Source organism: Saccostrea echinata, unplaced genomic scaffold, assembly GCF_033153115.1.
Source record: "Saccostrea echinata isolate AGI-Se365-2 ecotype Australia unplaced genomic scaffold, CSIRO_AGI_Sech_v1 ptg000002l, whole genome shotgun sequence".
NCBI classification, from domain to species: domain Eukaryota; kingdom Metazoa; phylum Mollusca; class Bivalvia; order Ostreida; family Ostreidae; genus Saccostrea; species Saccostrea echinata.
In genome coordinates, this window is record NW_026889751.1 from 27901612 (window position 1) to 27926066 (window position 24455).

The 24455-nt window shown below is 34.0% G+C and overlaps 1 protein-coding gene across 1 annotated transcript; it reads right to left on the reverse strand.

Moving 5' to 3' along the window:
* Window positions 1-1111: 1111 nt before the first annotated feature.
* On the reverse strand, window positions 1112-22665 carry LOC133176170 (Bardet-Biedl syndrome 1 protein homolog). The gene is made up of 15 exons (XM_061311332.1): window positions 22498-22665; window positions 20496-20665; window positions 20287-20376; window positions 19864-19988; window positions 19697-19743; window positions 19344-19455; window positions 17762-17893; window positions 17301-17407; window positions 17076-17199; window positions 16475-16703; window positions 12380-12538; window positions 4155-4288; window positions 3757-3891; window positions 3527-3613; window positions 1112-1594 (listed from the first exon to the last, which is right to left on the reverse strand). The coding sequence occupies exons 1-15, from the start codon at window positions 22542-22544 to the stop codon at window positions 1508-1510; spliced, it is 1785 nt and encodes a 594-aa protein (XP_061167316.1). The 5' UTR covers window positions 22545-22665; the 3' UTR covers window positions 1112-1507.
* Window positions 22666-24455: the final 1790 nt, after the last annotated feature.

Sequence of the window (24455 nt, forward strand, 5' to 3'; positions counted from 1 at the left end):
TCATATTTGTATACTTTGCTAGAATGGGATGTTAATGGTGACTTAGCAAAAGTTCATGATAAACATGATGCATAATTATACCTTCATCTCTACCTTCATCTCTTACTTATGTAGATATATATCTTTATCATTTACAAATGGGGTTTATGTCTCCCAGTTGACTCGATGCACAAGAGCATGCTCTACGTAAAAACAATTTCTAATGACACTCGAAACAAACTATTGACAAACAACAAGGCAAGCTATTGACAAACAAGTTGATGAAACAAGAATATTAACAGTCTAGTTCAAAGTCATCATAGAACTTTCGCAATTTCTATGGTCAATAGAATGACCTTGTCAGCTAATACAATCTATCATTAAGTCATGAGCTGACTGATGTTTGTTTCATACTAATTGTTAGGCCATTATTTACACACTGGATTATCTCCGGTTTTTTTTCCGTTTGCCTGTTCATGACAAGGAGCAAACGGCGGAGGTAACCGATCGGCAGGGGATGCTTATTTCTCCATGGCACTTGATCCCACAAATGATGTTTTAGAGGTCCCTGTTGGCTCTGCTCCCGATTTCTATTGTTTCAATAAACTTCTGAGCTTTATTACCGTTTGCTATCTCCATATTTCATTTAATTTGTTTAAAAGTTAATAGTAAAATATTAATTGGTGACTAATTTGATTATCTTTTTGCCTAAGATCTCCCCATGTCTCTAAATTAAGCAACCAATTTAAATTGATCCGGCAGTCTAAAACATTGGATCTATAAATATTTTGTTTGAATATATTACCATTTATGTTATCTTTTTGATTCATCTATGAACTATTAAACGTTTCAATTATATCATTTATGTCTATTTGTCAAGTTCATGCCTACAATGCTTGCAAGTCGGCCTGGATCCTTACATTGTCACCTAATTTTTTTTTAGGTCAGGTTCCAGCTGGCTCCTTTATTTTCTAGGCTACACTGGGGTTTGATTCACTTGTCAGACTTTTTAAAAACACAAACAAAAAAAATTAACCAAGAAATAAATATTAAGTTTTAATTGTATTTAGCATAGGAAAATAGTTTATACTTTTTTTTTTACAAAATAAATACAAAATATGAACACTCTTTTCTAGCTTCTTTTCTTTTTTTTTTTTAATTATTTTTTGCTTATTTTAAAAGTATATCAAGTCATTTTTTTGTCACACAATAGAGTAAACATGGAAACATTTGAGAGAAAAACAGTAATCTGGACGGAATACTGAAAAAATTAAAATAGCTAACAAAAATCCTATGTTATCACTCAAATCAAGGGTAAGGTAAGATTCCATTCACCCTGAAAAAATTACAAATTTAGTATCTCAATATTTTATCATTGCACATAAATAGTTCATTTGAATGTTAATTTTTCCACCATGGAATAAAAGTTCAATTTTAAAGCTCACAAATTGTTTCTTTACCGACTGAAATTCACAATATAAAATAAAATAAGTTTGGCGTGGGTGGAGATGTTTGACCTTCGTTGACCTCAAACTACCACCAATCCCTCGCTGACAGGCATGCTGATAACACCTGTGATGATTGGAACACTCTTTCCGTCCTTCAGAACAAACACCTGTTATAATACAAAATATATAAATTACTAACAAAACACACAAGCACATAAACAAATAATCTGTATCTTAAACTTAACTATAATTCCACGAGTTACAGAAAACCCAGACAAAAAAACTTATTTTCTTCTTAATTTGATACCAAAACCCGTACATATCAGCAGTCTGCCTAAAACTATAGCCTCTTGTTTGACGAACGTAGTGAATAATGGTGAAGATCATGCGGTCATATACCTTTTATTTTGACTAGATATTAAAACGTTAGAACTTAGTAAGGCCAAAATACTACTAAATACAAGATTTTTTTTTTACCTTTAATATGTTTTTGCAAATTTTCTTGGAGGATCTTACGGAGAGCTCTAAGCGCTAACAAATATACTGCCTATCTGCAAACATTTGCTGAAGATGCAGCAACTTTGCTGCATTAAACCTAAAGAAATTGTAACTTAAGAGCTCTTAAGTAATTCAAGTTTATAATCCAGTAAGGCAAAGCTTTTTCTAAACATTCATTAAATATCCTACATAAACATTAACAAAAAAAGTGGCCCATGGACCAAATCGCTCACCTGAGCACTCTGGCTAGGAAAAAGCAGAGATCAGTTCAGTACTGAATATCTTATTAATATATTACTGAATACTTAATACAAAGATTTTTTCCTATGTATCCCTATGTAAAACTTTGATTGCCCATTGTGGCCCTACCCTACCTCTGGGGTTCATGATTTGAACAAACTTAAATCTACACTAAGGATGCTTCCATATGAATTTGATGAATCATGGCTTTGCTGTTCTTTAGAAAAAGATTTTGAAAGATTTTTCGTATGTATTCCTATGTAAAATGATCGCTCATTGTGGCCCCACCCTACCAGCATGGGTTCATGATTTGAACAAAATTGAATCTACACTACCTCAGGATGATTCCACATAAGTTTCATATTTTCTAGAAAAGTGGTTCTTGAGAAGAAGATTTTTAAATGATGCCAATAATTTTTCTTTTACTATAATTTAATTTGTTATTATTTCCCCTTGGAAAAAGACGTGGCCCTTCATTTGAATGAACTTGAATCCCCTTTACCCAATAATATTTTGTGGCAAGTTTGGATGAAATTAACCCAGTGGTTCTTGAGAAGAAGTTGAAAATGTGAAAAGTTTACAATGACGATGACAGATAATGGACAAATTTCGATTAGAAAAGATAACTTGAGCCCTCTGCTCAGGTGAGCTAAAAACTCTTTTTTCTGGAACAAAGAAGAACTTTGAAGAAGGTTTCCTCGAAGATAAAAATACTTTAATACCCCTTATTTTCTTTACATGTGTTAGAACACACAGCTATTTAGGTAAAGATTATTCCTCGGAATTCAGTGTATACTAGGCAGAGATCAGCATGCACTCTCTCAGCACCTTTTAACTTTAATCAGATATTCATGTTCTTTAAAATTATTAATTTCTTTTTTTTAAACTAATTCTGCTAAATATCACAAAAAGTAGTATTACTGTCAGCACTACATGCATCAAGTTTTCAAGACATGAGTTACAATGTTATTTCTATTGACATGCTGTTAAGTTATGCAGACTTTACTGTTTATTCAAAGAGATCCTCGTTCTTGATGCAGACTTTAGACACAGGTTCCACATCAGTGCAGGGCATACTAATTACCCCAGTAATTATTGGGACCTGTGAACCTTCCTTCAAAACAAATGCCTGACCAAAACAGGTCATAAATATAGCAAAATCAATGTCAGTTGCAATTCTTGTTTGTGTGAGAGGGTGTGTTTTTGTGTGTAAACTTGAAGTAGCAGTCCAATGTATTAAAATATTTTAAAATACGATTCATTCAAAAGTAATAGAGTAAGATGCCAATCCAAGTACTAGGCATGATGCAACATTTACAGATAATATGCTTTATAAATCGTAATAATTACTGTCTCCATACCTTGATATTGTCTGAAACCCCTTTGTCACTCAAACATTCAACAAAAGTCTCAAAGGCATAGTTCAGACCAGGAACCAGCATGGGAACCTGATAACCATTGAAAGATATTTAGTAATAAAACCACATATTTTTATCTCAGAAAAAAGGTCATACATTGTCATTTAACAACAGAAAATATCATATCTGATTAAGATCTGGGCTTTACATGAAAGTTATGGCAGAATACAGACCTCTATGAAGGATTTTTTGAAAGAGTACAATTTCTCATCATATAAGAATGTAATCAGTAGACTAGTGGAAGGCTGACTGAGGGACGTGTTCTGTAGATTGACTGTTAGTTTAAAGGTAGGACCGATTCCTTGTACCTGAAAGTAACATTTGCTGTACATATTATATAACCATATTTAACTTTAAAATGTTTTCTGAGGCCAATAAAGAAATGCATTAAAAGCTACAATTTAATGAGTTGAATTCAATAAAAGCATCTTTGGAAATGTATTACAGTATCTTTGTCAAGAATTTGGAAAAAAAAATCTGTGAGAATATTTATCCCAACAACATTTATATGTCGAAACAAGTTTCAACACTTTGAGCCAGATATTACTTGTACTAGTACATATTTACAGACCTGCGCATTAAGTTTGAGTGGCTCAGTGGGATCAGATGAGATGGGATTCATGCTGTTGTCTAGAGACTTGGCATACTCCCTCAGTGTGTTCAATCTTAGTAGATACAAGTCTCTTTGGAATGTCCTGTGCATAGCTGACAAATATAGAATACAGATCACAATATTTAGTTCATATATACAGTAAAACTCGATTATAGTGAGGTTCTAGGGACTTCCGAATTTACTTCGCTCTATCCGTAATTCGCTATACTGTGGAATCATCATTGTTCGTGGGGGTCAATGTTCGTGGGTAACCAAAATTTGACTGGTTCGTGGGGACGTAATTTCGTGGGTAACTTGCATATTTTATTAAGATAAATAAATCAACCGTGTTAAATGTATGTGTGTTTCAATGTTCGTGGGGACGTTAATTCGTGGGTAAGGGCTACCCACGAAATCAACGAACATTGATCCCCCATGAACAATGATGATTCCACAGTATCCAAATATAACGAATTCCTTAAAATACATATTGCATATTTATAATATAGATTTTTCCCTTCAAGTTTGACTACCAAATGTATTTAGGGAAGCATAGAATACAAAATTTACCTTAGAATTCAAAAGTTTTTTGATGAATTGAGTTTCAAATATAAATACTTATAAAATTATGTCAGTTCGATATTTTAGAATTTTAAAAAAAGATGTAAATTGAGTTATTTTTAACGTCTAGGGGACACAAAATCAGTTAGCTGTAACTGTAAATTTGCTATATCCACGTTTGTTATATCAGTAAAATTTTACAAGGAATTGTTAAGAATTTTGCCGGGGATTGCAAAAAACTTTGCTCTATCTGTAAATTCGCTATATCCATGTTCTTACTAAGCAAGTTTTACTGTACAATCCCAAAAAACAACTTTGAAAAGTTTTGTTGAGTTTAAAATTGTAGTTTTCATAAAATTCATTTCAAACCTTAGAGCTCTCCTATAAAATAATATAGATATTAAGATACTTTATTAATCAATATCATAAGTTCTGAGATTTAAACCCAGTAATTATGGTTTATTGAAGCTACTCATTCATTAATGTATGTATTAATTAAAAACATCACTGATGTAGGCATATGTTAATTAGATCATTTCAACAATATGACCAAATGTACTTCTGTTCTTTTTTTCCCTATATATTCTCATGTCAAACTCAGATTCTATCTGGGGCCATGACTTAAAGAAACTTGAATCTTCACTTTAAATGGGAATTTTGTATCAAATAATGTTACATGTACTTAATTAATGTATAGTTCTTCTTCAAAAGCAGATATTTGATTTTTTTTTAAATTAAAACAAATCCTTTCTGGTGGTTCTTTTCTAGATACAGTGATTTTAGTTCCGAGTAATTTAGTGTTCTGGCAGGAATGGCTACATACCTATAATATTGGTTCCAAGCTAGCAATATTTCATAATTCAATTCAGTATATAAATTATATGCAAAAGGCACCTGGCTACCATATAAGAGTTAAAATAAATTATAGAGAATGTTCACTCTTAATTATTTTTAACTCAAAATATAGATACTTAAGAAAAGTAATCTTAATACAAGTAGTAACAAGAGGCCCATGGGGCCACATCGCTCACCTGAGCACATTGGCTACGCAAAAGCACAAATCAGTTCAGTAAAGATTACCGGGGGGGGGGGGGGGGGGGGGGGGGGGGGCTTGAATTTTAAACTACCTTCCATGTCAATTTATCAAATTAATGGCTTTGTTGTACTTGATAAGGTTTAAAAAAAAAAATTCCCATATGTTCCTTTGCAAAAATTTGATCCCCAATTGTGGCTCCTCCCTATCCCAGGGGTCATCATTTGAACAAGCTTGAATCTACACTATCTGAGGATGATTGCATATCACTATGACTAAACTCAGTTTTTCTGTTCTTGAGAAGAAATATTTTTTATTCTATATGTTCTTACGTAAAACTTTCGATCCCCCATTGGGCCCCACCCTACCCCCACAAAGATGGATCCTGGGCCAGAGCGCCGGGCGTGCACCCCCGTTTGAATTTTTTTATGTAGAACTTATATGTCCATTATCCTAAAATCAAGGAAAAACATCTCTTCTTTGTAAGAATTTGTCAGCTTCCCAGACCCCCACCAAGGCCTTGCTCTAGACCCACTGGGGGCTTCAATACAGCCCCCAGACCCACTGCCTCTACTCCCACCCCGTTATGAAATTCCTGGATTTACACTACCTGAGGATGCTTCCATATCAAAATAACTAAACATGATTTTCAGTTCTTGAGAAGAAGATATTTTCCTATATGTTCCTATTTAAAATTTTCAATCCCCCATTGGGCCCCACCCTACCCCCGGGGGTCATCATTCGAACAAAATTGAATTTACACTATACCTGAGGATGCTTCCATATCAAAATGACTTATCATGGCTTTGCAGTTCTTCTTCAGAAGATATTTTCCTATATATTTCTATTTAAGACTTTGATCCTCCATTGTGGCCCCACCCTACCCCCCGGGGGTCATGATTTGAACAAAATAGAATCTACACTACCTGAGGATGCTTCCACATAAATATGACCCATCATGGCTTTGTGTTCCAGTGAAGATTTTTTTAAAGATTTTTCCTTTACATTTCAAAGTAAAACTTTGATCCTCCATTGTGGCCCCACCTTACCCCCGGGGGTCATGATTTGAACAAATTTGAGTCTACACTACCTGAGGATGCTTCCATATAAATATGACCAACCATGCCTTTGCTGTTCTTGAGAAAAAGATTTTAAAAGATTTTTCCTATATATTTCTTTGTAAAACTTTGATCCTCCATTGTGGCCCTGCCCTACCCCCCGGGGGTCATGATTTGAACAAACTTGAATCTACACTACCTGAGGATGCTTCCATATAAATATGACTCATCATGGCTTTGCTGTTCTTGAGAGGAAGATTTTTAAAGGTTTTTCCTATATATTTCTATGTAAAACTTTGATCCTCCACTGTTGCCCCACCCTATCCCCGGGGGTCATGATTTGAACAAACTTGAATCTACACTACCTGAGGATGCTTCCACATGAGTTTCATCTTTCCTGGCCCTATGGTTCTTGAGAAGAAGATTTTTAAAAGACGCTATTAATTTTTCACCTATTCTCTATTATCTCCCCTTGAAAGAGGGCATGGCCCTTCATTTGAACAAACTTGAATCCCCTTCACCCATGGATGCTTTGTGGCAAGTTTGGTTGAAATTGGCCCAGTGGTTCTGGAGAAGAAGATGAAATTGTGAAAAGTTTACAACGCCGCCGCTGCCGACAACGCCAACGACAGACAACGGACAAATTTTGATCAGAAAAGCTCACTTGAGCCTTCGGCTCAGGTGAGCTAAAAATGAATAAAAGTTAGGCCAAGTAAGAAATGAAGGATCACTAATTTAAATTCTCAGTACACACAGACCAGGAAGTAAAAATGTCTGACAGGTAGATATGACAGGTAAGTGGGTCAGGTGATCTCTGCGCATAGAGACAGGCTGTTAACTGCTGACAAGACGACACCATTAAAATCTGCAGGTAATATTCATGGATGAATTTGTTTGATAGATCTTGCTTATTATTACAATAAGATGATTTTAAAAATAACATGGACAAGATTTTTTCAAACAGTATTTTGAATACACATTATAACTACTAGTAAGCATATAATATATTTATGTAAGACTCTATACCCATTAACAAGGACAAAGTTATAAATAGAAAAGTGTTGTCTGCCACTGGTATTTCAGCAGAGACCCGGATTTGACAAATATATAAACAACACATTTTTAGCATCCTGGGTTCATTTCAAAAAGCTTCCTTATAATTAGACTTAATTAATTCAGCCAAAATGTGTCTATAAAGTTTGTTTCATGTATGCCTTTCATATCTTATAATAATATAGTCTTAAAATTTGCTGTGATCTTAAGCTTTTCAAATTTCACATGTACATTACTTGTGACCAGACCTTTTAGAATATAGTTATAATATAACTTCTATTTAAATCAGAAAAGATATTGCTTTCATATTTCAAGAGTGCATTACCTGTCACAATATTGTTAAAAATGTGTAATAATTTTTAATCTCATGACTTTGACCTTGAAGGACATATGTACTTTTTAAAAACTGAAATCTTGGCCATTATGATTTTATGCACCTGAAGAGATAGAGCTTGTTTAATTCTTATGTTTACATGTGCATGCCCTGTGACAAAACGTATCTACTATATAATTAATGACCTTATGACCCTGAAGTTTGACCTACTTTTCAAACATTTTAAGTTGACTGTTTTTGACTAGAAGTGACAGGGTTTTCATATTTTTTTTTTCATATTACCTTTGAAAAGACTTCTGAATGTACCAGTACTATTATTTAAGAACACATGATATAAAACTTAAAAGTTGCTGTTAATTTTGTACAAGACTATATTACTTCAACAAGAGGCTCATTGGGTACAATTCTCACCTGAGTTTAATGCAGCCCTGTTGTTGTTTGGCAAATCCCCCCTCCCCCATATTTTTAACTATGTAAAACCTTGATCACATATTGTGGCCCCATGTACCCCAGGAGTTCATGATTTGGGAAAAAATTGAAATTGCACTACGTGAGGATGCTTCCATGTATAAATGATATGGCTTTACTGTTATTGAGAAGAAGATTTTAAACAAATTCCCTAAATATTCTTATGTAAAACTTTGATTACCCATTGCGGCCCTAGCCTTTACCCAGGGTTTATGACTTGAACAAACCTGAATTTACACTACCTGAGAATGTTTTTAAAAATATGACTTATCATGGCTTTGTTGTTCTTAAGAAGAAAATTTTCAAAGATTTTCCCTATATATTCCAGTGTAAAACTGATCCTCATTGAGGCTCCACCCTATCCATGGGGGTCATGATCTTAACAAATTTAATTCTACACTACCTGAGGATGCTTCCAAAAAGATATGACTGATCATGGCTGGGATGTTTTTGAATACAGGATTTTTTTCCCCTATATTCCTATGATAAAATTTGATTGCCCATTGTTGCCCCACCCTACCATCGGGGGTCATGATTTAAACAAACTAGAATCTACATGATGTAATGATTTTTTTCACTTAAATTAAGTTTCCTATTTTCTGGCCCAGCAGTCTTTAAGAAGAAAATTTTTTGAAAGAGGCCATTAATTTTTCACTAATTCCTAATTATCTCTCCTTGAAGAAGAGCATGGCCCTTTATTTGAAGAACCTTGAATTTCCTTTGCCTAAGGATGCTTTGTGGTAAGTTTGGTTGATATTGGCCGAGTGGTTCTTGAAAAGAAGTTGAAACTGTTTACAGACAGATGGATGGATGGATACTGGACAAAATGTGACCAGAAAAAGTCACTTGAGCTCATATACATTGCCATAAATCATTGCATTTCAAAAAATATAATAATTAACGCTCAAGATCACCATTCTCTGAATTCAGTTATTTGAGATTTAAGTATAAGTCATTTGATTTTTTTATCGAAGTGCTCTAAGAATATTTTAACATATGCCTTTTTTTCATACTAGGCCTTGTTTAATCACGGACCCCCGTACCAGTGCCCAGGACGTGATGCGATGTGACCTGTGCGAGACTGCTGTGGTACAGATGCACTGTGATACATGTCTTGTCAACCTGTGTAAGGCTTGTGTGGGAGAACACATGATATCTGATGAATCCAAAAAACATGAAATTGTTAGATTTACTCTTAGAAAATCTACCCCTATCTACCCCGCATGCATATCTCATGTCGAAGAACGATGTGAAATGTACTGTAATCAATGTGACATTCCTGTGTGTGCCACATGCCTTGCTTCAGATCAACATTTAGGTCATAAATTATTAAAAATCTTACAAGTTTTAGATAAGAAAAAAGAAAAGATCAAAAAAGAACAAACTGAACTAAATGAAATAATACCCAACCTACCAGGACATTGCCTCTGGTGTACAAAATAGAATGAGTCAGTTAGAAAAGGAATATGGAGATCTCTCAACAGCCATAACAAAACATGGAGAGGACTGGCACAGAGAAATTGACAAACTTGTCCGGAAACTTAAGGATGAAGTTGATGAGATGAAAAACACACAGTTACAAACTCTACAGAAATATCTGGATGAAATAAACAAGAAACTTTCTGACATCAAGGATGAAATCAATTCATTTAATACTGTTGAAGACACTAATGAAATTTCAAAGCTTTTTAATTTTACGTCTGTTAACATAGGAAGATATAAAAATCTACCAGAAAAAATTGTGCCATCTTTACCAAAATTCACACAAGGCAGAATCCAAGGTGTAGAACTCTGCAAACTGTTTGGAGCCTTATCACCAAGTTCCCTCACTTCAGAAAAACATGGTTATAGCATGAAGACACTACAGAAATCACCAGAAGCTGGATCCTCTCCTCCAGTCAAACAACTGCTTGATGAACCAGAGATTGTCACCACCATAAACTCTGGGTATGGAGAACTTTACAATGTGGCCTGTCTGAGTGATGAAGAAATCTGGACAAGTGGGAATGACGACACCATGAAACTCTACAGCATCAATCAGGGATCACTACTCAAGTCAATCACAACCAAGTCAGGGAACATACCATCTGACATAGCAGTGACAAAAAGTGGAGATCTAGTTTATACTGATAACTTTGATAGAACTGTGAACATTGTGAAGAATGAGAAGATAGAGAAGGTGATCAGACTACAGAATTGGATACCTTACAGTGTCTGTAGTACCTCCTCTGGTGACCTCCTTGTTATCATGTACAGTAATGATTACACACAAACAAAAGTTGTCTGTTACTCTGGCTCCACAGAGAAACAAACCATTCAGTTTGATGATAAAGATACACCTCTCTATTCATTTGATTCTGATTATATTACTGAAAACAAAAACCTGGATATCTGTGTGTCTGAATGTGGAGCTAAAGCAGTAGTGGTGGTGGTCAATCAGGCCGGGAAACTGAGATTCAGGTACACTGGACATACTCCTGCTCCAAAGAACCAACCATTCCATCCACGAGGAATCACCACAGACAGTCAGAGTCACATCCTTATAGCTGATAATTGCAATCATTGTGTCCACCTCATAGACCCGGATGGACAGTTTCTCTGTTACATAGAATGTGGATTGATTAATCCAATAGGACTGTGCACAGATACAAATGACCATCTTTTTGTTGCTGAAAATCATAAAGGTCAAGTGAAAAAAATAAAATTTCTGCATTGAAAGATCTTATAAGTTTGACCATACCCATGGATTCCAAATTTTACTGCGAGTCTAACTATCAAAAAGTCCATGAGAATCTTTAAGACATGCAGGTGTATTTAAGCTTATACACATTATGTGATGTCAATGTTGACAATAGAAATATTTCTCTAAGTTTAAACTGTAAAAATGAATGAAAATATGGGGAACCATGGGGTTTTATCTCGCAGATACTTCTTTATCCAATGGATTTCAGTCATTGTATTCCAACATGTGATATAAGATACAAAATACTTTTACATTTGTAAACATAGTACATATACTACGAAAAGTTGTGTTTTTTTTTTGCCTTGCTTTCAATACACTCTATTTGTAAAATTATTTACATTGCTTCAGATGAAAGGTAAGTGAAAGAGGCGTGTTGTGTCTTCAGTACATGTGCAAAAGAATTCCTTTAAACTACTAATTGCAATAATAACTCTTGCACATATGTGCAACACCCTTGGCAAAAAGTGAAGTATCTTTACTGATGATAGAAGGCAAACCATTGATCTGTTTGTAGAACACTAATGCCCCATAAGGCAGTGTTATCAAAAGTATTCAATCTCCATCAAGGTTATGGGGTCAAAAATGCTGGTGTCCAAAGAAAGTTCTTGTCACAAGGAATACACAAATGCAATATGAAACCTCTATCAACAAATGTTCAAAAGTTATGGCCAAGGTTAAAGTGTTTTTCAAAAATAGGTCAAATTCTAAGGTCAAGAGGTCATAAATGTTGGTACTCAAAGAAAGGTCATGAAAAATACACATTTCAAAAATGAAAAGCCTAGCACAAACTTTTCAAAAGTCATGGCCAGGGTTCAAGTTTTATAACTGTACAGTAGATCAAACTTCAAGGTCAAGGTCATGAGGTCAAAAACATTGGTACCCCAAAAAAGTCTTGTTACAAGGAATGAAAATGTGGAATATAATTCCCTCTTTCTGAGAAATTGTGATACATACTGACAGCACTCTCTCTCTCCCTCATTGTCTGATCCACAAACAGCTTGGTTTTCTTTGGAACATTAAGACGAGAGTTCTGGGCTGCAGGAGGACCTCCAGACAAATCCTTTTCCTCAAACGTCGCATTCCTCTTCAGAATCTTAATCATCAGCCCTCCACCTAGAGGAAGAGGGACAGAGTCTTAAATTCAACTGGTGTAGATTTTAAATCAATATCCGAGAATAAAGTTTGATACATATGTATACATTTGCAAAATTCTTAAAGCTTCAAAAACTTCAAATTATAGATCTTTTAAGATTTTAGAGTTTTATCTATACTGATGAACACAGATCACCAGATCAATGGCTTCAGCTTATCAGTCCCTACCGGTGAAACCGGAGGGGACAATAGGTTTCCTCTGAGTCTGTCCATCCATCTGTCTAGCTATCTGTCTGTCCCTCTTTCAGTCTGTCCCACTTGGTTTTCTGTACTTTTTTCTAAACGCTCACAGATATTGAGCTGATTTTTGGTATGTGGGTGTATCTTGATGAGTTACAGATCAAGTTTGCATTTCCTTCCGCTTCAACGATTTTTGACGGAATTATGGCCTTTTCAATTTTTCAGGGTTTTTCCGCAATTTTTTTCTGAACGCTTGCAGATATTGAGCTGATTTTTAGTATGTGGGTGTATCTTGATGAGTTACAGATCAAGTCTGCATTTCGTTCCACTTCATTGATTTTTGACTGAATTATGGCATTTTCAATTTTTACCGGGAACCAGATTACACTTGTTGGTAGGGGACTAGTATTGCTAATGCAATACTCTCAGAATGCTTGTTAAACCATCATATCATCTTGAGTGCTTATGTAAAGGAACTGATCTGAAAGGATGATGTGCCATACGGCCCCTTGGTAGAATTAAAAAAAAATAATAATCCGAATTTTCCACTTATTTTTGCATATACTTAATCTTTGACATATGTACCTTTATGGAATACCACCTTTACGGAAAATAAGATGATCAGATGTAAGATATATTATTAATTTCAGGTAGGGGTAAACTGTTTACATCTAATTCCCATTCATTTTTAGCCACCCCACTTTACAAAGCTCTTAAAATACATGAGCGCAAGTAGGTACATTTTTCTCTCTCGAATGGTCACTGTATTTTATTAAAATCTACCTACAGTTAAACTTCGTTATCTTGAAGTTGACGGGACTGTTGATGAACTTCGAGATATCCGGGGGTTCGACATATCGAGGGTTATAATTCTAATGAACTTCAAATATACTTAGTGCAGTGAACATGCACTTAATAGTAGAAACATGTAAAATTCCTTCTCGTTTGAAATTTTATTTACGATTTCTTTAATATACAATCATGTATTTAGCATTAAAAAGATTTTTACATCCTTTTTATAATTCACAAAATAAATACTTTGTATAATATGCACAGAAGTATCATCCTTCTACCAACCCGGCAAGTCAACTGCAAGCATCGTTTCCCATGTATACGTAACCGGATATCATCTATGCATTGTAAATTTAAAACCGGTCGCTGTCAGAATAACGCAAACGAAATATATATACATTTTTTTTATTGGAAAAACATGTTCACACATGTATAATCAGTTAAAAGAAAATTATTTTACCATAATAAAATCAAATGCAAAAGAAGAATCACGCACTTTTGTCTAACAAGAGAACAACACGGAATCACAGGGCACCATAGCACAACTTGAGTTTTCACTGCGACACACGCTGATGGTTGTAAATTCTCTGCACTCATATAGAAAAAATAAATTCTTATTGCATTAAATGACAGAATTTTGTTTCACATTGTTTACAATTTTCGCTTTCATATGCATAAACTATGCAAGAGCGCATATTACACATAGCATTAAATAGCGATTATCAAGATACATGTCATCCATGCGTATGCATAAGACTAATACACACAACCTTTGGCTTGCTTAATTAAAATCAAGGTAAGCCATACTTACACATCATATAATTATCGCCCTATTTTCTATTGATCACAGGAACACAGGTAACCCGTGTGTGACAGACAGGTGGTTGTTATCAACAGAGCATTCAGTTTACCTAACGGACTTGATCATCAGAGCGGAAAATTATCCCGACTTCGAGATAACGCATGTGATTTTAATGAATGGGTACACAATTTTACTTCGAGATAACCGGGGTATTCGACATTACCGTGTTCGACATAATCATTTCTAATCATTTATAAAGCAAATTTCGTCGGGACTGTGGCCTTACTTTGACATATCCAGGGTATTCGAGATATCCGTGTTCGATATTTCGAAGTTTAGCTGTATATGTGAAAGGAGAAAATTGTACCTCAATGCGATCAATTCATGTGGTTAAAAACTTTCAAAAATCGAAATGGCCTTCCCCATTGTAAACAATTGTTATTTACCTGGCGTGAACTCACCTGACACTTTGTAACCAGATGAATACACAACTTTTTTTTAGTAAGTGTACCATGTGGTAACATTCTTCTCACATGTTGTCGACACTACTTGTCAGCTCATATCATGGCAATTTGGCTTCATTTATATATGTACTAGATAATAAATCTCTAGCTTAAATTGTTGATTATAATAAAAACAAGAGGCCCATGGGCCACATTGCTCACCTGAGCACATTGGCTAGGGAAAAAAGCAAATAGAACTGTCCAAAAGGGACAAATACCCCCCGCAGGGGTTTTCAGAGGTGCCAAATCACTAATATTTTATGGATCTAAGAGGTGTTCACAATTTTCTTATAAACATTTAGAGTGAAAAAATAATTGCTCATTATATTTTTTTAATGAATGAAACCAAGGAACAACCTAATAAAACATCAATACCAATACATTGTAATTACATTGCTTTTTTTAATACATTGAAAAAATAAATTGTAGCTATCTGTCATCTTTTTGAGACATGACACTCTGCAAATTGATTGTTGAAAAAAAAATCAATTAATTACAAAATCAAATTAATCTTGATAACTTTATCAAAGATTATCTACTTAAAATAACACACCTTTATTTTGATAATTAATTGATTGCTTGAGGTTTTCAACTCCCATGGATACATCTGTACTTTCTTGACAGGTAAACATTGTCATGTGATATGAAAACCTATTCTGTCTTAACATGCATACTCCTCTATTGTACTAAGACCCACCCATTCTTTTCATTTTTATTCATAAAACAACAAATGGTCAAAACCATGATGAATTTTGCTGTTACAGGGTCTAAAAAATCAACGATAATGCGGTATTCCTCATAAATATGAAGTATCCAAACTATTAAAAACTGTTCACTCTTATTTAAAAACTATCAAAATCATTGTAGATTAAATATAATTTGTTGCAGAAAAAGGGGCCACTAATAGTGGTTTTGGCACATCATCCTTTGATAAAATACATGTAGTCATAAATTGTTGCAAAATTAAACAGATCTGATAAACTGACTTAAATACTATAGTCTATTGTCTACTCAATTCATAAATTCACTTGACAAAGAAAACCACATCATTTATACCAGCTGTATTTGATACATGTATGTCCAAATTACAAAACACTTTACACATTGAATTATATGTAAATCATCATAACTGAGAATTGGACTTGCAAAACTATAATATGACCACCTGAGTAAACCTTTTTGGCAGTTACTAGCAGCATTCTTGGAGAAGCTAGCCTGATGACTGATTAGTTTCATTAAGAGAAAAATTTCACATTATACATATAAGATGTTTGATGGTGTGCCTTTGGGGATAATGCAGTTTGTATCTATTAATGGATACCTTTATGTACATTTTAATTTAAATCCACCTCTTCAAACAGCACCATTAGCTTAGTCTGTAATGTCACATCATGGGTCATATGAATATGTTACTTATATTTCCATGACTGAGTCAAAAGAATTTAGCAGCATTTTATCTAAAGTAATTTTGATAAAAGCACGGTGAGATATTTTATTTTAAGTGTGAACTTTTTCTGGTGTTGCCATAGGAGCTTGCAGTGCAAGTGGCTTTTTGCCTCATCATTACATTTGCTATTGCAAGCATAGCTTAGATACTCAAAAGTTATGCGTAGTGTGTACCTTTCAGGGTCATTATGAGAGTTCCTTCCTCTCGGCCAAACTGTCCAAACTTGAGCCCCGTCACCACGTCATCCGACTTGATTACATTGACGAGGTACTTCTCCTTGTAGATGTGGACCTGACAGTTATTGAGTGCCACTATCACAGCCTTAAAGCCTTTACTCTTGTAGTCTATCACCTCCATAGTTGTCATACTCCCCGGTAATTTTACTGTCCATAACTTCTTACCCTATATAATTTTATTACAGATATTCAACAATCTTCTTACTGCAATTTATGTTTTCAATTAAATATATGAAGAGTAGACAGCAATATTTTTAGTCTACACAAAATAAAATACACAGGTTTATTTCCAAAGGCTGTATAGCATTAAGACTGCCAGAGGATCAGTTCATGAATTATACAATATACAGTTAAACTTTGGTTTCTCCGACACCGATATCTTGAATGCAATGGATATCTCAAAGTGATTTTGAAGTACAAACTACTTATTTTTTAAGTATCTTACCCTTGAAATATCAAATCCACAGATATCTTGAACTTTTTTTCTCAGTCCCACTGAGTTCAAGATGATGAGTTTTGACTATATACATTTTTTTACCTTTGATGTATAGCAGTGTAGAGATTCATCCATTGTTCCCACATAAATTGTTTTGTTGATCCTTTCCAGACCTACAGGCTGAGAATTCAACTCAATACAATTCTTTGTGGGGTCAGTTGTCCCTCTGAAAATTTAATTAGAGTTTGTGTCAAAATTAACTTCACATAGCCAGATAAATTCTGTATATCTAACAGATTTATAAACATTTCATTGTGATACACTGACCTTTTCAATGTGTATATACATCCATTACGACAAGCTACCACGATCCTGTACTCCACGTCATAAAGACCAGTCACACTGAGAAACACAGGTACTGCAGGCAAATCAAGCTGTAACACAATTAATTACAGGTGAAAAATGTAAGTCTATATGATTCAATGGTCTCTGTAAAAAAAACATCTTTTATATAATTTGAATGTACAAATAAAATTACAGTTGAACTTTGTTACCTGAAACACTGATCGATCGATACTATATGAATATGTCAAAGTGATTTAGAAGTACCAACAACATTCTCTAAGTATTTTACCCTTGATATCTTGAATCCTCAGATATCTCAAAGTTTTTCCTTTGACTGTATTATTTTTGAAAAGTAAATGCTGTAATTTGGATAACAATATAGGTGCCACATTGTATCATTTCTATGTTCAACTTGAAGTTTTCTGTGGTAGATCTTGACTTACTGTGGTAAGTACAGTGAAGGCCTCAGGGTCAAGGACATACACTGATTTACTCTCTGTACCCAGAACCAGACAACTGATGGCGTCTTCCTCCGCCATAGACTTCTTCATAGTACTTAAACAAGTTATCACAGTCTGAAATATTGTACAAGTTCTGATTATGCAACAAATGATAAAATAAATCATTATCATGTAGTTCCACTATGATGAAAGAAATGCATGATGATAAAGATATTCTGTGATAAACATGTAAACTTAATTTAACCTCATGTCTTAGTGAATTAAAAAAATGTTAATGCACTGTAAACATAGGTTGTTTAAAAATTTGTTTAATTTCATTGTGAAAGTTCTGCAAAAATATTCCTTTGAATATCACCTCATTTGTACAATGTACCTAAGTTGGCAAAAAGTTTATCAAACTGACATTACAAAATGAACAACTGTTAAATGTCCATATTTGTTGTACTTTTACGTTTCTTTAGTGGCATGTGCTTCTTTGTGACATGTTTCTTTTGTGACATGTTTCTTTTGCAACAAGTATTTGTACTAATTTATCTATCTTTTGAGTATATTTGTACTAGATTTACCTGTCTCTTTAGTGGTGTGTATTTGTACTAGGTTTGCCTGTCTTTTTAGTGGAGTGTGTTTGTACTAGATTTACCTGTCTCTTTAGTGGTGTGTGTTTGTACTAGGTTTGCCTGTCTTTTTAGTGGAGTGTGTTTGTACTAGATTTACCTGTCTCTTTAGTGGTGTTTGTTTGTACTAGGTTTACCTGTCTCTTAAGTGGTGTGTGTTTGTATTAGATTTACCTGTCTCTTAAGTGGTGTGTGTTTGTATTAGATTTACCTGTCTCTTAAGTGGTGTGTGTTTCTACTAGATTTACCTGTCTTTTTAGTGGAGTGTGTTTGTACTGGATTAACCTGTCTCTTTAGTGGTGGGTGTTTGTACTATGTTTACCTGTCTCTTTAGTGGTGTGTGTTTGTACTAGGTTTACCTGTCTCTTTAGTGGTGTGTGTTTGTACTATGTTTACCTGTCTCTTTAGTGGTGTGTGTTTCTACTAGATTTACCTGTCTCTTTAGTGGTGTGTGTTTATACTAGGTATACCTGTTTCTTTAGTGGTGTGTGTTTGTACTAGGTTTATCTGTCTCTTTAGTGGTGGGTGTTTGTACTAGGTTTATCTGTCTCTTTAGTGGTGAGTGTTTGTACTAGGTTTACCTGTCTCTTTAGTGTTTGTGTTTGTACTAGGTTTATCTGTCTTTTTAGTGGTGTGTGTTTGTAATAGGTTTACCTGTCTCTTTAGTGGTGTGTGTTTGTACTATGTTTACCTGTCTCTTTAGTGGTGTGTATTTGTACTAGGTTTGCCTGTCTCTTTAGTGGTGTGTGTTTGTACTAGATTTACCTGTCTCTGTAGTGGTGTTTTTCTGTACTAGATTTACCTGTCTCTTTACTGGTGTGTGTTTGTACTATGTTTACCTGTCTCTTTAGTGGTGTGTGTTTGTATTAGGTTTACCTGTCTCTTTAGTGGTGTGTGTTTGTATTAGGTTTACCTGTCTCTTTAGTGGTGTGTGTTTGTACTATGTTTACCTGTCTCTTTAGTGGTGTGTGCTTGTACATGTTGGCAAAAGTTTCACAATCTCCAACATCCTGTAGTTGTAGAAATCTCAGTGACCTTACAGTTAACACAATGCCTTCAGCCCTATATTAAATAAAATCACATCATTAAGCTACTGAAGCTAGTGCTGAGAAGGATGTTATTTTAATGTACTGACAAATTTTAAACAAGTTTTATACTGAAGTTCAGCTTCTCCATTACAAAGTTAATGCTCTGTTGAATAGACAACTGATATACTGGAATGATAAGTAGGGATGGCAAGTTTACTTGGATAATCTAGCTAGAGTCAAATAATCTTCACTAATAATAAATAGGACCCTCTTACCTCATTCCCTCCAGCATTTCCCTCAGGACAAATATATTTATCTTTTCCTGCAATATTCAACAAGTAATTTTTAAATTAAAGATTTCATTAAAACTCTTCCACAAACACCGTACTGGTATAAAAGCTTCAGTCTATAAAATTCAGACACATTTGACTTATGTATGTACCTCTTTGACCTGATTCCAGAGATCAGCCTCCACTGGGTTGACCTCTAGTGTTGGCAGGGTGAACTTGAAATATGGCCTCAAATTCTTGTATACATAAATGTAAGGACCTGAAGCTACAGCTATGGCTGAAATATCATAATAATGAATTTGTTGTTAAAAAATTATTAGTTTCATATGAATTATTAAATATGTTCATACGTTGCAAAACATTATGTGAAAGATCATAAAAGCTGTACTGCTTTGCAAAAATTTCTAGACAATAAAGATAATATCAATTAAACTCTCATATTATTGTTTTAATCAAAACTTATTATGTCTTACAAATTCAAATGAACTTTGGGGCAGGAATCATCTTATTAAAATCTATGGATGATAAACATAAATTATTGAGTTAACAGTTTTCATTTCTAGACATACTCATACCTGGTGTTCGTGGTTCATGTGTGTCCATGTAAAATGTCACGACTCCTGTTGGTAAGTCAATTATCGTGTGCTCGCTCATTAAATTCGTCCCTGAAATATACAAGAGGAGAAAATTATAGATTAATGTTGGAAATTTCGAACAATTATTCGTAAATAAAAAAAAAACAAACAGCTGCATCTAAATCTAGCACAGAAGATTATCCTCCTACCTTTGTAGACTTTCAGTTTCATGTTGTATGTCCCTGTCCCCAGATCAGCTATGATTAATTTCCAGTCACCATCAGCTTGGACATCAGACAGACAGATACACTGGGTTAGTGTGTAAAGAGAGGCAACGGGGTCCTTATAAGCGTCCAGCCATTTATCATTTCCCATCGTACTACAAAAACCAGTCATCATGATAACAAAGCAGAGCTTATTGTTTGTACCATTACAGGAATTGAGAAGCAATTGAATTGCTGCAGTAATTTCATATCTAAAATAGTTATGCAATTTAAAAGAAACATAGTCATAGTCATTTGTCACTTTAAAATCATTGTTTTAAGCCCTGGGTTCAAACTATCAGGGCTCCAAATATTACCTCTAATAAGAGCTGCAAAATAGTTCCGTTCACAATGTATGTACCTTTTATGAATTTATGCAAAAGGCAGTTCAGGGAAAAGATGAAGGTCATGCTTGTTGTTTTTGCAAAACATTTAAGGAGTCTGATTGGCTATCTTGGGATTTTTCATGTAGCAAAATAAACACAGGTGATATAACTCCAAAATCGGTGCATTTACTATGAAAATCCAGAGAGTTCTAAATTTCAACATGATGTGTAAATACGAAGCGATAAAAAAATGTTGAAAAATGAGTTGAATTTTTGCTTGATATGGATTATTTTTTTTTAGGTTAAAAGGCATATACAACCTCAAAAAAGGTTTGTCATGATTAATTTGGTAGTTATTTTCAGTGCAACTCCTTTTGTATTCTTCAAAATCATTTTGGAGCAAATCCGCTCCGGTTTGCTACATTGCAACTACATGGGACAAATTCTATCTATGGCAAGGGCTTGTCAGAGACACAGTTTGATTATTCTAACTAATTATGACTGGGCTCTCAACTGACTTTTTGGGACTGGGGCTAGGGCCATAAAATTGGAAAAAATCAGCAAGCTTTTTGGGAGTTGTGGGGAAATCATTATATATATTAAAATCATTCTATATTAGGTTTCTAGTTTTTCTGATATAAACAGGTTATAATTTGTGAAAGAATGCAATTCCAAGTACTAGTGGTTTAATATGCTAAATAGTAAGTGCAGCAAGCAGTGCAAAGCCCGCTCATCACTGCGAGCTCTTAAAGCAGCACCCGGGAGAAGAGAATATTCGCACTTTGCACATTGATCCAAATTATTTTTTTTTCTGCAGTACCTTGTGGTCCCATAATGCTTTGTGAATTGTATCTCACCGCAAACTACGTTCTTGCAGAAGCAACAAAAGTTCAACAAAAAATAAAATCACAATGATTTAATGGATATTGCAGAAAAACAGTCGATTAAACATTCTTCAATATTTACATTTGCTATGTTTTTCTACTAAGTCAACTGTGAAATTGATTTGAATACCATTTTCGTGTATACTCACACATAGAAATATGCACAGAGAAACTTGCCCTAAAGTGATGTCACAATGAGCTACAGAGATGTTAATAAAAATGTAACGATATAGGGCAGCGATTAATTCAAATATTGAGTTTATTTTTGGTGCTTTTAAATATGTAAAATGTAAATATAAGGAATGTTTTCAAGTTTAGTGTGAATTATTGGTGTGTAAATCACACAGACTTGCACGTCAGCATATTTTTCATGAAGCGCTAGCACGCTTCATGAAATATACCTATGTGACAAGTCTGTGTGATTTACACATCAATAACTCACACAAAACTTAAAAACATTCCTTAATTAAAATTAGCACTGTTCAGGCTTTACTTGCATAGGACATCATAGTCTAGACGTACCAAATGTCATGTGCGGTTTGAAGAGACAGATGTAAATGAAAACTGAATAGGTATCTGCAGTCGCATCGTCAACATAGTATATATAATGTTTTCGTTCCTCTATCAAATTATAAATAATAAGCTGTATCCATAAAGTTAAGAGCATTTATCTATGTTCAGCATTAACTTTCCTACATGAAATGACAGAGTGCAGTATAAAATTTATAATAAAATTACCCAATCGTGTCATTTTCAACCTGATCTTTGTCTTCGCTTGACATCATTGCAAAAGTTTATTATCTTCTCTTCAAACAGGTCTGTTGTTCCTTATCTACATCGGCTAATTATGTGGTAAACCATCGATTTAGACAAAAAAAGTCGGTAAATTTGTTCAATTGTTGCGAATGAAAACAATTTCACCGGAAATACTCTTCGAAATGAATTAAACAACTCAACCATGATTGATATAGAATATTCAAAACCTTAAAGCTTGTACATAACCGTAATCCTATTATGAGTTAGAGGATATATATATATATATAATCAATGTTAATATCACATATAAATGTAATTATCAGAATATTTTTCATCATTAAATTAATTGAATCATTCGTTGACAGGATTGTCTAAGTGTATAATATTGGCGCCATATTTCGAAGTCGTAAGTCAGAGAACGACTGAACGAGGTAACCGAGGTTTTTCTTTGATAAATTTTCAAATAAAGGTGCAGTTTTATCCATTCGTTTAGTATATTTAAGTTTTGCAATCTTTTTTTTTTTTTGGTGTAAATTGTTAACTCAACCTCTGCATTTAGCAATGTTTACATTATGTAAACATTGCATTGTAGTATTTGCATGTTTATCTTGACCAGTTAACATTGTTATACCCCCGTCCGAAGGAGAGGGGGGTATAGTGTTTTACCCTTGTGTGTCCGTTGAACTGTGCTCAACAAATTTTTGTTGCAATTTTCTCAGCAACTACTCTTTGCAGATGAGGCATGTCATATGGTGGGATTCATTTTTGTAAGAAACTGATGTCTTTAAAGGTGCTTAGACACAGATTTGAAGTTAATATTTACTCAAATTTTCTGTATAATTTCATGACTTCTATGTTGCTATAGCATTTCATATGAAAATTTGATAAAAATCTTATTTTATCTGGAAGTTATTGAAACTTCAAATTTCTAGACGCGTTTGATCAGGTCTGGGCGGCCTCCGTTTTTGGAGGATAGCTAAATTCAATATGGCGGCCAAATTTTTTACCATATATGGAAACCGCGTTGCATTGTAGGATAGTTTATCCTCCGATTTCAGAGGATAACACAGGTAATTTTCAAACACCTCGTGCCTACCTTTAATCAAAAAGTGCAAGCACCAGAGTACATTCAAATAAAAGTTCAGACATTGAACTATCGATTGTATGTGGCGATTTGAGATTCTATGTTTAGATATTTTGCAATTTATTTTCAAAGTTAGCACTTTTTGCGCTCCATCATTACTGAATATTTCTTGTTATTTTGTTTTATTTTATATGACTTTTCCCTATTTAGACAAATAAAAAAGGACTTTAATATTTCTTTTATATTTTCTTTTAATTCAAAAAAAGGAAACACAAAATGAAACGCATTTTAAGCATATTTAAAACGCAAAATATACTCTGCCTTATAATTCAAGCAAATAAAAGTATAAATGGATTGAATGAATAATTATAAAAATAAATAAATAATTTGAATAGCATGAGTAAATAAAATAAGTAATTTGTTTACTAAGAAATTAACATACATGTATATTCATACAGCCATGTGTATACATAAACAAATAAATTATTACAAAGTGATGTGCTAAAGAATTATTAAATGAAAGAAATAATAAATGATTAAACTTAATTTTTCAAAAAAAAATTTTTATCAAAGATAAGTGCAATAGTTGTTTTCCAAGCTGTATATGGAATAACTGATTGACAGCAATTACAAAAATATAATTATATTGATTTAATATCTGGAATTATCCATCATCATATGAAATTGTACCTTTTATTTGTTTTGATTTCGAAAATTCAGCGTACGGTTCATAAATGCAAGAGTTGCTGTTATTTGTTTGGTTAAGAGTTAACTGCCCTTAGTTTTGAAAATTCCGGTAGGTGGCAAGACCGCCATCCTCTGTTTTAAGAGGATAAAATCTATCCTCCAAAAACAG